The sequence below is a fragment of the Anopheles ziemanni genome, chromosome 3 (assembly GCF_943734765.1).
Source record: "Anopheles ziemanni chromosome 3, idAnoZiCoDA_A2_x.2, whole genome shotgun sequence".
Classification (NCBI taxonomy): Eukaryota; Metazoa; Arthropoda; class Insecta; order Diptera; family Culicidae; genus Anopheles; species Anopheles ziemanni.
In genome coordinates, this window is record NC_080706.1 from 37,666,928 (window position 1) to 37,684,702 (window position 17,775).

Genomic DNA, 17,775 nt, shown 5'->3' on the forward strand with positions numbered 1-17,775 from the left:
CGACGTCCACGGCGACGAATGGACTCGATTGTCCCGCGGCAGCAACATCAAAGGCAACCAGGCCCACGACGATGCGAATATGCAACGATGTGGGAGAAGAAAACAACAAACGAAGCACCGCAGCGAAATTCAGTTTCCAGTGCATAGAGGCTGTGAAGCACAAGCGCTGTCCATGTTCACACGGGTTTTCGCGAGCCGAAGACCACCAAATTGGCAATGTTTGGCGGAACCTACTTACTTCTACTCAATCACGATTTACTTTTTGTGGCACAAAAATTCGCACACACCGTTCGCGGTGACTGTCGGACGTTGACTGACGGAATTACGGTACAAAGTAGTGTTGGCTGAATCGGGACTCGGAAGATTCGAAGATTCGATCCCTAGACGGATTCTAAGGATTCGAATCCCATTTGACGGATTCTAAAGATTCGAATCCCATCTGATAGATTCTAAAGATTTGGATCCCATTTGACGGATTCTAAGATTTGATTCGATTCTGACTTGATCCTAAACTGTTTGAATCGACTCACAATGATTTGAGTCGAATTAATCACATAACGAGTCGTTCTAGAGACAATGTAATTGATTTAAGTTTACTCAAATTGAACGCTGGGTAGAATGTCCAATGGACATAGATTGAGTTTTTTGCGCGATTTGCAAGTTTTGCTGTAGAAAAATTCCTGGAACCTATTTTTTACAAAGAAATGCAGTAGAATGTTCATTATCCGAGTTGTTCTACCCAACCAAACCCACTTCATCAGGACCAGACCATTTTTACCGAATTCTGTATCGGATTCTGGGGATTCAGATTAGACTATGTTATAATTCACATTTAGCTGTCATTTCAACACGTTTGAACTCCCTAAGATTTCACGCTTGTTTAATCTCTTTCGGCATCCTGTTATACCATTGTACTCCTTAGCAAAACAACGAATTTCGGGCGTTTACAGACAGATAGCCGGGAAGTCTTGGCTCACCGGCATTACGAGTGTGAGTCCTAACTACTATCCGTTCCCCCAAATACGCTGGTACCAGGCGTTTCAAAATTTTGTACACAAAGACCACAGTTCCAAAGGAACACTATCCGCTGCTTGAACTGTTCCGACTGTTTCTTGGATTGGGATTCGGATTTGGGGATTTAGTTTACCCACCACTACAAACGAAGCTGCGCGCCACGGTTGTGGATGCAACAAGCTTCAAAAACCTTGGTCACAACTGTAAATAATGGCTAAATTAACTAATTTTTCAATAACTTTTTAGTGGCTTGGCCAATTTTCGCGCCAGACCTATTAAATGAAAGGTCTTTTAAAGACTGATAATTCTGTGCAACAAAGACTCTTCCGCATGCGTACTATTCATGTCATGTCTATTCTAAGTTACAAAAGCAGCCCTGCAAGAAGCGTTACGATACGTTACGTGCAAAGTATACAATGTTATTCTTTTCCTCCCTTTTCTGTTTTAAAAATGCATTATTAGAAGCGATTTTCCTTCTCTTATCTTAACAATAATGCACTTCTCAAGTTATGAAAACATTTGTTATCATATGTAACGGTCATATAAAAAAAGTAAACAATTTCTCGTCGTGACAGCGTGCTATTGTTTTTGTTTTGGACATGATAGTGACACAACCACCTGCAATCGCGGATCCCGTTCCATCTAGATAACACGCCGGGAGGCGGAGTAGAAAAATTGGCCTCAAAAGTTCGGCGCGCGCGCTACGTGCTTCGTACAAAGGATATCCTACTAGGGATATCGCTTGTATTCCACGAGAACGAAGGAAAGAAACGGTAGGCGGCGCACGTATTGATGGGAGTTGGTGTGCGCATAAGTGCAGCAAAACGTTCTAGTATACCGTCGAGGACAAAGACGACGGTCGCCAAGTGCGCCAGTAAGGAGTGGTAAGCAAAACTCAATTTACCACACGACACGGAAGATGAATTGGCACCGATGTCAAACGGGGAAATAATAAACCATCGCATAGCCGTCTCGTGATGGGTTGGTTGGAGCTCATAAACGAAAAAAAAAAAACACATTTCACAAGGGCCCACAGGAAAAGGATAGGTGAAGTAGATCGTTCGTGTGGGAGCATTAATTAAAATTAATTCTGTCATCGTGAAAATACCACATCGGGCAATCTACTGGCATACCAACCCATCAAACGATACGGCGGAGACGAAAGGCGGATTATTCGACTATTTACAAACATGGCAAGGCAAGTAAAAAAAACCATGTGATATTTACCGTTTTGTCGCAGGAAAATTCACAACAAGGAGGCCACCGGCTACGGAACACGCCCGCCAGTTCGTTGGTCAGGTGCATACTCGACCGCCTGTAGAGACCACCAGGAAAGTCGTCCAAAGAGCTAGGAGTGCCTGCCATTCTGATCGATAATCCCTTGCTTGTGGATTTATTTGTATTTTTTGTTTGTTTGTTTTTATCGGTATGCAGTATGAACATAATATCAACGAGAGGCATCCACCAACAAGCCATCAAAACGATAGACCAAGTGGTGTGTGTCGCGAGGAGAAACCGATGCCTGCTGAGAAGAAAATAGAATAATGAAAACGAACGAGACGCTTGTAGTAGGTGTAGCAAAAGAAGCCACAGCAACTGCGACTGCGGCAGTCGACAGTCCGTTAAAGATCGTGAGCAAACAATTTCTCTGCTGCACTCCGGTTCGATCGATCCGGTGGCATGTGAGTAGTGAACGAGGACAATCGGTGCACCGAATGCTGGACGCAGTTTCTTTTTATTTTATTATTTCTTTCGTTTATTCTTGCATCGTTGCGTGATTGATTGTGGTGGACACATCGGTAGGGATTGCTGAGCGAAACTCTAACGTGGGACGAACAGGCACGATTGCTGGACGCTACCGTCGACCATCCACTAGTGAAACGCTACCCAGTCAGTGTTGCATATCAGGCCGCCTTCCTGAAGTTCGTTATTGAGCAGCTTTCGAAGATGAATGTTGAGCAGCACGACCGACTTTACGAGAACTACTGTGGAATGCTTGCGTCCGGTGCGGAACTCCCTCTGGACGATCCGTCCATTGGGTTGAGCTACAAACACTACGAGCTCCCGCATGGTCAGGGTGTAATTTCCCTAAAGGAATCCGGGGCGTTTGTGTCGGACGGAACGACGGGGCTCTGTAGCTGGCAGGCCGCTAAAGCGCTCTGCGAACACATATCCAACAATCGAGACGATTTCCAGGGGCGCAACATACTGGAGCTCGGTTCGGGTGTAGGGCTGGCCGGCATTTATCTCGCAAAGTGCTACGAACCATCGATCGTGGTCATGTCCGACTGTCACGGATCGGTGCTAAGCGCTTTGAAGGATAATGTGAGGCTTAATTTCCCAAACGCGGCGCACGTAGATTGCGATAATCCGCTGGTCAGTTTACTGCTGGACAGTGGCAATACGCTGATCGGTGTTATGGACCTCGATTGGCAGTACGTGAGCGCTTCAAATCTCAGTCAGCTGATCGAACCGGATGTGATCGTGGCGGCGGACATCGTGTACGATCATACACTCTTCCCAGCACTGCTCTCGACACTGAACTACATATTCTGTCTGTCCAACAACCGGTGCAAGTTTGTGCTCGCCTGCACCGAGCGCAATCAGGACACATTGAACGAATTTCTGCAGCTGTTGAGTAAGTTCGCCCGAAAAAATGTAACATTCAAATATGTTCCCTAATTTAACGCCGAATACCACTGTCTCTTCCTTTCAGTTACTGCCAAGTTTCGAATCAATGAGGAAACGGTTTCACCATCTCGCCACTTTCACTGGGACAGCAGTGCGTCCAACATACGCATCTTTACGATATCGAGAGCATTCACTTAAAAAACGAATTCCAGACTACTTTTACCTATCTATCGGCACCTTGGCCACATTCTCCGATTGGAAGCCCTTTCACACTATTCTTGAAAACAAGTCTCGCTTGAAAAAAAAATCCATCCTTCGCTTTCATTTTTAAAAACATTTACCTTAGAATTATCTTCATACGATATCAGAACCCTCTTTCAATCCACTATCTTCTATATAACGCTAAGCAACAAAGCAAAAACAAAAAGTCTTTAAAAAAACACACACACAGGATGCTTAACCATGAATGATCAACAAGTAGGCCTTGGCTTCATATCCTCGAGCAATGAATGGATCAAGAACATATGATACAACACATTTACACAAACACAGACAGACAGTGCACGGAACGGAAAGTATAAAACCTCAATAACACAAAAGACAACCACGAGCGGAACAAGTAACAATTTTTATGAAACAGTCAGTTTAGTCAAGGCAAGATGTACCATGTGCTTTAGATGCTAAATATATTAGAGAAATTTATGTACTAATACGACAGGACATTGGATGTTGTTCTTTCTTTGCTCTAATGCACGGAATGCTGGACATTATGTTTGCACATCTTTGAAATCTACTATTTCATTTAAAAATATATTTATCTTTCCCACGATTTGTCTGCATTCCGCCCGGCAAGCCTTACGCTAAGTGCGAAAGATCGTCCAGTTCCGGTGGGGCTTGCGTTGGATCGCCACTGCTATCGCTACCGCCGGTGCCCAGGAATGCCGTTTTGGGGATCAGATTTGCTGCCGGTCCAGAGTGCGGCTGGTTCACGACTAGCACCTTTTGACCCAGTCCGGCGGTAGCACCGACCGTTGTTACGGTGCTTCCCGAGATGAGGTTTGGTTCGATTTTGATGGACGAAACGGATGCGCCCGGAGATCGTTGTATGATTGGACCTACAAAATCGTCTACATTTCAGTAAACGGCGTCGGGGGAGGGAAGATGTTGTTGCGGTAGAAGGGATAGGAATGGTTGAGAGTGACAATTTGTTTATTTACGCCAATGTGGTTCATGCATTTGGTTGGGCAAATCATTCCGTTTCACCTTTTCCAATTATTTTAACTGGCTTACCTTGGGAGGGGGAAGGTGTTTGCGTACGTTGCGGTACGATGACAAACTTCTGTTGCGACTGCGACGAAGTTCCACCGTGGGACATCTGTCGTTGTATCGAGGCCGTGGCGGTTATCGTTTTTGCGGCCGCTGCCGATGATATTTGAGGAGTTTGTGGACGTGAAGGTGGCGCCGTTAGAACGACCGTGTTTCCACCACCTACATTCGATGGCACGGTAATCGTGTTCGGCCCGCCGGAACTGGAGGTAGATGCTCCACCACTGCCTCCTGTGGAACCACTACTGCCAGACGCACCGGATGATGGGGAAGCGGAACGAGCCTTTACTACGCCCTGGTGAAGTGTTTGCCCTAAGCAACCGTAGTCCCGCTTGTACTCTTCCACCAAATCGGGCGGATTTCGTAGCGTTTTCAGTATGGACGGGACGGCTTTTTGCAGCATCGCCCGAATGTGTCCGGCGGCAATCTTATCCGTGTTGCTGATGGTGCTCGTCGTGCCTTGCAGCAGTGGTTCCACGCGCTCGGAGATGAATTTTAATCTTGGAATGATAAACACCTTGATCACTTCCGTACCCAGCTCAGAAAGGCCTTCGAGGGCACCGTACATTGACGAAAGTGGGGTTTTGTCGTTCGTCAAGGCTGCACTGAACAGGCGCGTAACACGCGTCTGCAGATTATTGGTAGAGGTGTTGAAGGTTTTGCAAATTTGTGCCATCAGTCGAGCGGCAAAATCACGCAGTGCCCAGTGGTTGTCCAGCTCCGGGCGCATGCAAAGTTGGCGCGAAACGATGCAGGTTGAAACGCAAGGAATCAATTCGTGTAGCTGAAAAATACAACCAATCCAATCTCAGTAGGCATGCCACAACTGCGTTCGTTTGGAAAGCAGCGCAACTTACGTATTTTTCCAGATAGAGCGCGGGATTGTCCAAGAGTGCGCGGACCATTCGCATAAGATAGATCAACAACGCAAGGTTGTTTTGCACAACGTTTACTTTCACTCCCTCCGCTATGAAAGTGCACATTCGAGGAAGCATTTCATGCAGACCCGGATCGCTGGACAGTGATGTGAGAGCTTCAGCGCGACGTGCCTCATCGGAGCCCACGCACGCTTCCGTAATCTCCTTGTAGTACAATTGCTGCTCGACGGACAGTTCATGCTGCGCCAGCTGTTTGATTTGTACCGTTTCGGAGTTTTTCAATTTGTGCTTATTAATGGTCGGTTTACCGGTAGTATCCTTCAGGTGTGTTTTGTCCAGCTTGTGCGCCGGATTGACCGAGTCCAATGCCTGCACGTCCTTCGACAACGGGGGTGGATTTTCGGGCACGGTCGGCTGCACACCATCGACCGCCAGCCAATGCGCTCGCATGGTCGTATCGAGCGGGATCTTTGGCGGCTGCCCTTGCGTCATATCGACCAGATCGATTTCCTTTTCCTCGACGAAATGCAGCTCACGGCCACCGCCGGAAGCAAAGCGGAATGGGATAAAGTCGGGATTCACGAAACCGTACTGCGGCTCGATGTTACGCACTTTCAGCGAGTGGTCGATATCGGCGATGGATAGTTTCATGCGCTTCGAGTGGTGCATAAACTTGGCGGCATCCTGTACGATCTGCTTCAGCTTGAACGACACGTCGTCCGCCAACTCTTTCGCGGCGTCGTCCGGAAGGCTGCCGACCCCGATGCTCTCCGCAATCACCTTCATCGACTCCAGCGAGAGGTTGGTGCCATACATTGTCTTGTCCCTGTCGCCCATTTTGCCCTGGTGGACCGGGTGCTTTTTTACACTAACTTTGTAAAAATAAGCACTTTAAGACTCTACAGGGCGCAGCTACCACAACAAGCTAGTGATAAATTATACTGACAAATCAGTCCAAGGTGTCTATAACACAATAAAAGGTAGTGTAGTAAAAATCATGGTGACATAAGCAATGCAAAAAGTCGACAAACCAGTTTTGACAGTCGTTGAAGTGAGGCGGAAATCGACAAACGCTCGGAGGGTAATTTTTTACATTTCAAATCAACATTCCTGGATACTTAGCTAGCAGAAATTTGTGTTGAAAAGCTCCTTTCATGGGCAAGCGATACAACACACGGATTAGTTTAAAATATTTCCTTCACGGATAATCATGTTTTGGAGAATATGCTGTGCGCTTCATCAGTTGTCACAATGCTCCATCTTGCACAACCTTTACCTACATCGTACCTTGGTTTATGCCACTGCTTTTTATGCGATCCATTTTCCCGATTGCCGTCACACATTTTGTGTTGTTTAGGCTCCGCGGTCTGACGGGTGTTTTCTTTTACCTTCGACATTGGTGGCAAATACCGTCCAACGGTAGCTTCCAGGTGTGCTTTTTCGTCCCGGTTGCAGGAATTGACTGTGTGCCGTTAATACACTTTCTCCGCACTCGCATCAACCAGTGCTAACTGCTCGTACCGGTGACCGCTAAGCGCGGAGGGTAATCGATACGCAAAAATCCCGGACCTCGGCCTTCTCTTGCTCCTCCCACACCCCCTACCACCATTACCAGGGTGCGTGATCGTTGGTGTGCCCAATTGTTTCCACCTCCGGCAAAAATCGACTGTATCCTTGCATCGCGGCAGGAAAACAAGCAGCATCCCACAAACTGCACAAGACATCATAGTCAGCGAGGAAAACAGCATACCGCGTGGATCTCGTGCATGCAGTTTGACGGTGACCGTGTGTTCCGCGTGTGCGCGCTTGTTCCGCGAGGCGAAAGTCGAGTGAGTTTGCTGCGAAAATCATCCCCGGCACTGAAAACGTTGCCCCGTTGTGGTTGAAAATATTTCGGCGGAGAAAAAAAAGGTTAGTTCAAGAGAAACTGTTCCAATTTAATGGTTCGTGGGTGTTGTGCAAAGCAAAAACATCGATGCAACCCGGCATCCCTCCTCGGCCGTGACGTAGAGGTTAGAGTTGAGGTTAGACGCATGGAAAAAGTGACATTTTATCATTTTCCACATTCTTCTTTTGCAACAATTGTATTGATCCGCTTGGGGTTTTCCCACAAGGATTATCTTTTAATATCTATCTACATCAATGTGGTTTGCGTGATTAACAACCACGAATTCAATCCCAATGCATGATTTGCATCATGCATAAAGCATTATCGAACCATCTACCGAATCGATACGTAGCGTACTTGTTTAATCCATTCTGGACAACGATTTCGTTGCTCTGATTACGTACACGAAAGTACGCACACCGAATCGAATGCATAATCCCCGATGAACCCCAGGGCACCGGGAGCATTAATTAGCAAAACGTGCGTTCGTGTATAGCTGAAAAAAGCGCAGCATGTACTTTGGCCAAGTCAGGCCAATGCTACGTTGGCGGATCGCCCGAACTACCCAATGCTTTGCACATCCACTGTCCAGTTTGCCGGTTCGCTTGTTTCGACCAAACTGCGAACAACGTGTGCATGACGAGGGGAAGACCGGAAAAAAATCATAGAACACACAGAAGACACAAAAAAAGGATAGCAGGCGCATAATAGGTGCCCGGGACTGCTTCGGAGAGAATGGAGAAACCTTGAAATTTTTGACAACAGCTGTCGTAACAAGGCAGTGCGTTTTGCTTGCTAAAGCTGGAAGGGAATTATTCGGTTCCGCTTGCCTGGCTGCTGTTTATGGCGCTGCTTCGTGAACGTGTGTGCCGTCGGGACGGAAACAAAACTTTCTACAGTTTTTTTTGTTGCTGTTCATCATCCACGTTTTGCACCTTTCGGGATATGTTTTGCCAGTCCACAACAACTTTGGTACGTGTTGTTTGGTGAGAGATTGGTTTCAATCCAGTTATGTTCTGTTTGCCCGGGGACACAGTTTCACAATCTAGCGGAACATTATACAATCGATGGTTGAGCCCAAAAACTATTGGGATTGAACAGACAACGGAACAATTTATCTTCCCCTTAAGCCTCCTTTGATTTACTCAAAAACCATCCGTACAGTCGTATGCTTTGTATACGGTGGAATCTTTTGGACACCGTAAAAATAACATACACAATTAGCTTAATCATGTCGTTTGCGGTTACAGGACGGCGTGGGAAGCCAAAAAGCTTAAAGCTTTCCCAACCATGCCAGTGATAACGGTGACAACGAAACCTTGTGCTGAAGGACGGTTTCGGCCAGCAGGATGACGTAATGGTATTTACGTCATTGCCCAAGAACTGCCAATTTCCCTACGAAGGCCATTAATGAGGGGAAAGCAATCGAAACGGTGTGGGTATGAGCGATTTTTCACAGGCTATAGACAGTTTCAAGGATACCGTCTGCTAACCGTAAAAGCGAGAGAGAGAGAGAAAGAAAGAAAGTAGGAGAGGCTGAAACGTAACACGGCTGAGTTTCGACTATTTTGGCAAGGATTCATCTTTGTAAATCTGGCCATATCAATAAAACTAAGTTGGTTCCAGACCTATCATGGTTATGGCCAAGCAGAACTCGTTTGCAAGTCACAATTTTACCAAGCTTTCAACACCTCGTTTTCCTTTTTTAAACGCCTGAGTCCAAGCTTGTAAGACAAACCGATAGTGTTTAGTGGGAATGATTGTGCGTGTTACTTGATGGATTCTTTTGAGGGATCAAATTCACGGGAAGTAAATTTTTACTTACTTTCTCGTTCATACAGGGTGCGTGACGAATTTTTGCAGTTTCTGGTATTTAAAGCAATAGCATTAAAGTGGCGTCAAATTTTTCTGTATATGTATTCTATATATATGCAAAGATGAGAAATAATTTATTTAAATTTACTGCAAAAATTCGTCGTGTACCCTTTATTGCATTCAGCACTTGTTGCGTACATTATGGTTGCTTATTTCCTTTGTTTATTTGTTTATATCATTTTAAACCCATTTTGATCTTTTTTACAACTTTTATCTGATCGGCTATTTCATAATCAATATCCAATTATTATCCAGGGAAGATTCTCCATCCTCTTCCTGCATAGCACAGTTTTAGTATTTTATTGTATCGTAAAGAAATATTGTACGAACTGAAGCTAAAGCAGAAAATCGATTGAACGTTTTTCTATCGTTCTAAAAATTCTTCACGTTCCGTACATTTTATGAGCATCAAATGATCTCGGTTTTTGGTTGATAATTCCGAACACATCTGGCAGTTAGTGACCGTAATTATATCGGCAATTTTCTGCTCCATTCTACGCTAGTAAGGATAATTGTGCATTAAATTTTAGGATGCCAATAAACTGTGACCTTCAACTTTTTGTGACCGTTTTTGTTTTAATTCGTTCGGAAATGGGTGCTGTCGCCCAGTTTTGGAATTCATTGAATGTCGCCCAGATGAACCCCAAAAATCCTTGTAAATATGATTAAACAAATCCACTTCCCTTTTTCACCCGTCAACGTTTTTACACCGATGTTTCAAAGATATCAAAACACTTCGAATTAATCGGTTGGCTGCATCCCAAGCTTGAAAGACGCCATCATTGCAATTATTGCCAGAAATTTTAATTTCAATGCAGCGATGAAGAAACTAGTCGCTAGTTAGATGGCCAATGAAATAAGAACATTACGATCGTAGCCGATGGTGTTTGACATGAAAAATGTGTGAGCACTACACTATGCAGTGATGGCGAATTTAATTGATCTGGGAAATCCTTTTTGAGAATTCTTTATCCTGTTCTGAGAAAATAGTAATATTATGAAAGACTATTGAGTCTCCAAACAATAAAACTTGAAGCATTTGTGATGCTTGGTTTACACGAGGCGCAAAGCATCCTTTGCAAACGCTAAAATGTTGTCAGTTGGTCAGTCAACTGTCAATATCAAAACGATGGTCGTTTGAGTAAAGGAAAATGTGCGCAAATGTGTTTTTCAGTCGGCGATTGAAAAATAGATTTGCAAACATTTGCGCACCTGGTATAGAATGCCGGCGGGTGGAAAATAGTTGTTTGTAATGATGTACAATAATTGTTGAAAAGATTTCGGTGAACACACTATCTCTATGTTGTTTTTTTACAGATAAATATTCAAATCAACACTGAAAACTACTATTTGCGCGTGTATTTTGGGTCTTTTGCGCCTGTCACGTTTTTTGTCAGAAATTTATTATTATTATTATTATTATTATTTATAAATATAGATAAAATAGAAGGAATATATCAAAACTAATTTTCAGAAGTTTACAGCATAGTGAAGCTAGCCAGCGCTTTACAAATTTTATATTTTTCATTATTTTTATGCCGCTTAGCAAGCGTTTTAATTTAAAACCTCTAGTCTATACGAAGAAAGTGCTTTGATATTTTATTACTCATTGTTACTTACACTAGTAATGCGTTACTTGATTGTAACTTTTAAGCATCCAATTCGCCACGGCTGACTATATGAGCACCGCAAATGTTGTCAGTAAGAGTGATAGGGAAAGCAAACATTTCCGCTATCCAATGGCAGGTAATTCGGTGCGATTTTTCGTCGCTTGCGTACGGAAACGGGACTGCTGCTGGCGGTCGTTATTAATTTGTGATCGTTGCAAATATTTGGCTAAATGATGTGTGAAATCCGAACGGACAGCGAGAAGGCAGCTTTCGGCTGTTCCGCCGTTCCGCCACCCATCGACCGATATTGGGCAAAGTTCGAGTCCGAACTCGACTGACTGCTCTGGTGCAAGCCAAGCGAAATGTGAACCTGTCGCCGCTCGCAATGGAGACGCCTGGTGGCGCGCTCGTGCCAAACTTCATCCCTCGGTGAAGAGGCACCGCAGAGGGACGGTGGCACACGTGTACGCCATGGTTGTAAACAAATCCGTCCCTCTCCTTCACCTTCCCATCCGGGTGACTTCGTGTTATGCATCAGTTTTAACTAACATCGCCTTTCCGTTGGCGGTGCGGCGACGGGCCGTGTGGGTTTTGTTGGAAGCCAGAAACATGGACGACACGGACCGGCCGCAAAAAAGTATTAGGTGCGAAACTTTCGATGTCGCACTGTGTGGGCCGCAAGCCAAAACGGCGGAAAAGCAATTAGTTTTTTACCCGGACCAACGGACGTTCTTCCACCATGCTCCGTGTGTTACCAACCTGAGGCTCAATATTTGGGCTTGTTTTTTTTTTGGCGTCCCACTCCTTAGCGAAGCATGTTGTAAGATATTTGAGTTTCCTGTGGCCTTTCATTCGTTTTACGTTAAAGTTATAAATAACATCTTAAACATAGTTTCGGTTGGCGTGCAGCACAATTTGAATTGCAATACACGTGAGAAACCACGACAGTTGTTCGTAAATTCACACAAAGTCCTAGAACGAGAGACTCCATCTCTCGCCATCTGTTTCATCTTCTGAACTCTTTACATCAAACTTCTAAACAGTGGAATATTGGATATTGTGAGCAGTTGTCAAAGAGAAAACCAATAACTGTGGCCATTTCTTTCATCCATCCTATGTTTATTCCACGAACAGGTTATGGGAACTTGCTTTTGAATATTCAGTTTGATGGTAGACCGTACTGTGAAGGCTGAATGAGACCTTTAACCTTTCGCTTTTCACATGTCCAGGGAAATTAAGTTGTTTAGTTAAATGACATTCTGTCAAGAGGCAACGGAAAAACCATTCTACACTCTCTTGAATATGAGTATGGATCAAAGGAAAACAAGTCAACCAACTGTTCATAAAAATCTCCGAAAGAAACGATTTTGGTTTGCAAAATCAATCTTTATTTCGGCTTATTTCGAAAAATTCAAATTTGAGTTGAATCAATTTGTTTGTTGCATACTAACAACAAGGGTTCGTTTGACGGTGAGATGTTGATTTTTAGCCTAAAACAGTACAAAAAACCTTTGCAAATTTATATGCACTTTTTGCCATTTAATTCCTTGTATTATTTATTATTAGCTTTTTCTATTCATCTGACCCTTTAATGTGATCCTATTTTTGGTAATGTTACCGTTTACCAATACCGTTATTTATTATTGGCTTTTTCTATTCATCTGGCTCTTTAATGTGATCCTGTTTTTGGTCGTGTTACCGTTTTCGATTAGCATTCTCTGCAAATTTGCAATTTGTTTTGGGTCAGTTTTGAGAATTTAAATGAGGTTTAAACTCGAATTGTTGACACATGTGAAGATGTATCAAAATTTTGCTTTATTGCTATACTTTTACATTTACGTGGCATTGAGTTTAAAAACTTGTAGATAAGGCCAGAGACAGTTTTAATTGCTCCGATTTGTTTGTTCTTTTTCGGAAGGGTTCAAACTCAGATATACGGTTGGTACAATGGCTCGACCTACTCTACGTCCGGCGTTGGATTCTGTCCCACCCACACAGTCTTAATCCTTCGATTGTCGCCTTAAGTCATGTGTTCTATTTAGACGATTTCTTTTATGAAACGTCGTTTAAGTATACGTTTCTTCATTGTCACTTACTTATAAAACGTACACGCCACTTGGCAGATATACAAATTTACATACTTACCAAGTGTGATTCTAAAGTTCTCAATAAATTTGTCACACGTCCGGTGCGAATGACGATAAATTTTGTTATGTAAGTTACTTTGTGTTTCAAGTCATTCCATAATAAATGACTAAATCTCTTATTCATTGATATTTTTTGCTATTTATTTTGACTCATTCAAGCTGCTCGCACACAGTCAGTCTCGCGAGTCGCACGTGCTCCGTTTCGGAGTGCTTGCGATAAGGCTGATAAACGGAGCTGATGTTAAATAAAGTCTTTTCATTGGCTGCTTCAGTGTCGTTGTGAAGCTAAGAACCGGCGTATGATGAATGTAAGATATAGTCCACGGCCTATGGTGGTTCCCTATCGCTCGCTCCCCTGAATGCCGGCAAACGGAGCAGCAGCGGAAGAAACATTTAAATCTAAATTAAATTCTACCATTAGAATAGCAATTCATTTGGAGGTCAATTCCGTTCTGAAAGCATAATTGGGAAGTAGAAATAGACTACTACATTGTCAGTTGTTCTATACTGTGATTCTTTCATTTTGCGTTATTTCGCGGACATCGTTCTGATTGTAATAGTTAATCAATTTATTTGTCGCCCCAGGTCCTGAACATAAATTCTACATCATAGCTCTAGTAATTTGTACTTATTCGACTGTTGCTAACCGAAAACACAAAGGCACAGCTTCACTTACTCGCGTGGCCTTGGCAATGGTTCAAGACTCTCGCTGAAGGAAGCTTCGGTTCGGTTCCGCCTTGCCAAGCCGACCGCATGATCCTTGACCCCTTTCAGCCGCTCCAATCACCACCAACAGCACCCACATCATCGGTCAAGCGATCGGTAGCGATGATTTATGGCCAAATATTCGATTATAAATTACCTGCCCTTCCGCGTAGTGCCGGCAATTTTTTTTAATAGGTTTCCGTAAGCGAAAACGGTTTCCACGGAAAGCGGGGCTGGGTCCCCTCCGTCTCGAGATGGTTTCCAAATGATGATGGCCGATGTGTGGATTGGATTGCCACACACGCCTAGGAGCACTGGGGCGCTGCCGTGTGAAGCATTGAACTCCGTTGCGCAGAACCTGATGAAGCAAATCAAAGTCAATGGCGGAAATTTTATGGTTCATAAATTAATTGGTAATACTTTACAGTCGTATGTGCGCCGTCTTCTAGCGCGGCTACGATAAGATGTTTGGGCCGGCTCTCTGACGCCAGCCAGCGTCAGTTGAATCACCATCCTTGCCTTCAGCGCGTGCGGTCGAAGACCGCCGCCGACATTCGGTTACGGCTCTTAGTAAATACTTTTTTGTCGGTGCTAGTTCTAACATTGTAGGTATAATTAATTCTTCTCTTGAGCTTGTTAAACCGACTGCTAGAGGGGTGACATAATTGAGTACTCTCCCGCACGTGGAACAACTTCATTGAAACTTTGACAGGGAATATGTATGAAGAAATTAACTTTTTATTACTTACTGTATATGGCATGTGTAAGATGTCGTTTAATATTTTTATTCTTCATTTTTTGCATAACTCATCTCTTGGGCACGCTTTTATGTGAATGACTCTTGGCTATTTCGCTAGAATGCTAATGTGCGATTCGAATGGATACTAGGATATAGCCTCTGGTCCTTATTAATTAATGTCCTCATCTCATGCCTGCCTTCAAGCGAGTGCCTGGTTTTGCGGCGAACACCAGCGTATCATTAGGCAAAGGATTTGGTGGAAAGCTTCACCATTTACTACTGGCCTATTTAGTAGATGGCGCTGCTACCGGCACCGTGGTAGCCTTGGTCGGGTCACACTCCATACTACCCCACCGTTTACGGCCCCCCACCAACGACAACATCCCCCAATTGGTTGTATGCCGATCCGTTCGCCCGTCTTGCGGGCCTCTGCCCTATTTCTAGTGATATCGATTAATACGAACCGAGGAACCATCCGTGAGTTACGTTTGACAAGTGAGTGAGCGATGGATGGGCGGACGGATTTCGAGAGCGACGGCCAGCTGTTTGTATGCGTCCTTCGACCGATGGACCGACGCTCCAAGGATCTGCATTTGGTAAAACGCACAGGGCAATCCAAAAATGTTGTCCATCTTGTTCAGCTTGCAGTGCAGTGAGGTCCTTCATTGGTGCTCTAGGAATAGAGTTCACATTCTGCCTGTCCCGCAGCGTGACCGGGAGAGGGACTATGCCAACACGGAAGAAAAAGCTCAGTAAACATTATGAAGCCTTCCATAGGATGAATATTTTTTCCCTCGGCAATAAAGTGGCTTCGATGGTGTGGGGCGTTTAGAATTTCATTTTAGTTCACAGTACGTTTTTTATTTATATAGAACGATCAAGCTAAACTAAACTTGACATTAAATGTCTTTATTTTGTACAAAATCGATGGCCTATTCGCAGTCAGCTGGGGCAACAGGTGCCACGGAGTCGAATTGAAATCTTAGCCATTTTTCCTACTGCCTGCTCTGAAACTGACAGGTTGGCAATCGTCCTTCTTCACAACTATGCACTGTATGTGTGTGTGTGTGTTTGTGTAGGGCCCCTCTGGGGTGGATAGGCGGTACATTGGGATGTAATAATTTTCCATTTCACACCGCCCAGCGCAAGACGACGCAAGCCTAGCCTAGGCCGACGCCATTCGATCACGCGGCCCCGGCACAATGCAGCCCATCGCATACACCGGATGTAGTGCAACGGCATAGTGCTTCTGGCAGCTGCATTTGCCCATCCGCCGAACGAGCGAGAGATGGGCCGAGGCCTGCTCGTCGTACAGTTTTTCCCGCCACCCGTGAGCTATGGATTTCACTTGTGGCATTTCATGACAATTGATATGTAAGCGGCTGAGTGTGGGAAAATTTATGGCATTCATTGTTTTCCATCGGCCATCCGGAACGGCGGCGCATTTTCGCTTCCCATAACGACGATGCCGCGAGCCATGAGACCATGGGTCTCGTCGTATGCGGTTATGTGTGGCTAATGCTAATGCCGCAAAAGGTAGCAATTAGATTTATAAGTGTTACTGCGAATTCAGCGTATAATAATGTCACCCTTTTTGCGTGCTTTTATCGTCTCGATTCCCGTGTAGATTAACATTTCTTAACTTTTTTCATGTTTGTATTTCGTTTTGATTTGTTTTAAATTTTTTCTCTGACACAATGCCTCGCAAGTGTTATTCATAAATGCCATTGTTTGGTATGGATATGATGGTGTTCTCATTCCATCATTCTCTTGATAGAAATTGCAAATCATTATTCATTATCTGAAAAAGTACCTCAACTTACGAGCATGGTTTATTTCGATCCATATAATGGAATGTTACAATAGGTAGAGATAATATTTCAAAAGCATAGGGGATATTTTCAATCGGTTGAGAAAACTTTGCAATCATATAGGGGAATGTTTCAGACAGCTAGGAGAGTCGTGCAAATCTACTGGAGCTTTGCAACCAGTTCGGGGAACGAGGTGCAAACTTCAATACGGTTGTACCAAAACATATAATTGTAAAGCGCATAGGGTCGTACCTGCGAATATCTTCGTGGCACAGTTTAAAAACTAAATCCTAGAAAAATAAGAAAAAGGTTTTATTTTTAGACCTAAACTTCCTCGTTTTATAATTTTTCCTTTTAACATGTACGTTAAACAACAATATACAAATTATTCAACTATTATTCTACACATTGAAAACTACAAAGTAAGTCATTGTAAAGTGTCTAGATACATATGCAATTGTCTAATACTGCAATGAATTTCACAAAAAACCTTGAATTAATGTGACACCATACTTTTAAAGTTGGAAAATGGACATGATTTTTCCTAACACCATATTTTAAAAAGTGAAAAACTTCTGAGACAAGGATGCTCCAAAAATGATTTGCTGATGTGTAGTTATTGTTGGTAACATAAGGAATAAAGTTGTAATTATAGCGATCTTATACGTTTATGATAATTTATATTATCTTTTGGCAGAATCCAGATCAAAGTTTATAGGTCCGTAATGTTTTGTGTTTTTCATTTAAAATTTTCCTTAAAGAAACACTTGAATAAGTACGTTGTGAATTTATAATTTATGATATAAAAGAATGTGGTTCTACAAAAGATTCATCGCAAAAATTCGCAATGAACTGCTTATAGAGTTAAACCTTTTGCATAGAAGCTACGTTTAACTTAGCAGGATGTTTGGTCGATGTTGCCGTTCTTTTTTTTTGCAATGTCCAGATGGACCAATGGCTCAATTTCCATTACCCACTCGTCACCGGAGCTCTGACGCTGTGGTGACCTTGCGCGATATCAACGCGTGACGCAAATAGACAACATAACATAATGGGCGCATAAGTACGACAGCAGCCGGCGCTGTTGTAAGGTAACGAGTTTTGGTTTTGTTACTTTGCCAACATCAGCAAAGCCCGGCAAAGCTGCACGA

At 43.7% G+C, this 17,775-nt stretch overlaps 2 protein-coding genes across 2 annotated transcripts; one reads left to right on the plus strand and one right to left on the minus strand.

Annotated features, from left to right (window-relative positions):
• The first annotated feature begins 2,041 nt into the window (after positions 1-2,041).
• Positions 2,042-3,913, plus strand: LOC131287626 (protein-lysine N-methyltransferase EEF2KMT). Its single transcript, XM_058316690.1, has 4 exons — positions 2,042-2,212; positions 2,449-2,696; positions 2,818-3,652; positions 3,731-3,913. The coding sequence occupies exons 2-4, from the start codon at positions 2,559-2,561 to the stop codon at positions 3,841-3,843; spliced, it is 1,086 nt and encodes a 361-aa protein (XP_058172673.1). The 5' UTR covers positions 2,042-2,212; positions 2,449-2,558; the 3' UTR covers positions 3,844-3,913.
• Positions 3,914-4,500: 587 nt separating this feature from the next.
• LOC131284693 (transcription initiation factor TFIID subunit 6) lies at positions 4,501-6,742 on the minus strand. Its single transcript, XM_058313556.1, has 3 exons — positions 5,829-6,742; positions 4,936-5,755; positions 4,501-4,772 (listed from the first exon to the last, which is right to left on the minus strand). The coding sequence occupies exons 1-3, from the start codon at positions 6,684-6,686 to the stop codon at positions 4,501-4,503; spliced, it is 1,950 nt and encodes a 649-aa protein (XP_058169539.1). The 5' UTR covers positions 6,687-6,742.
• Between the last annotated feature and the right edge of the window lie 11,033 nt (positions 6,743-17,775).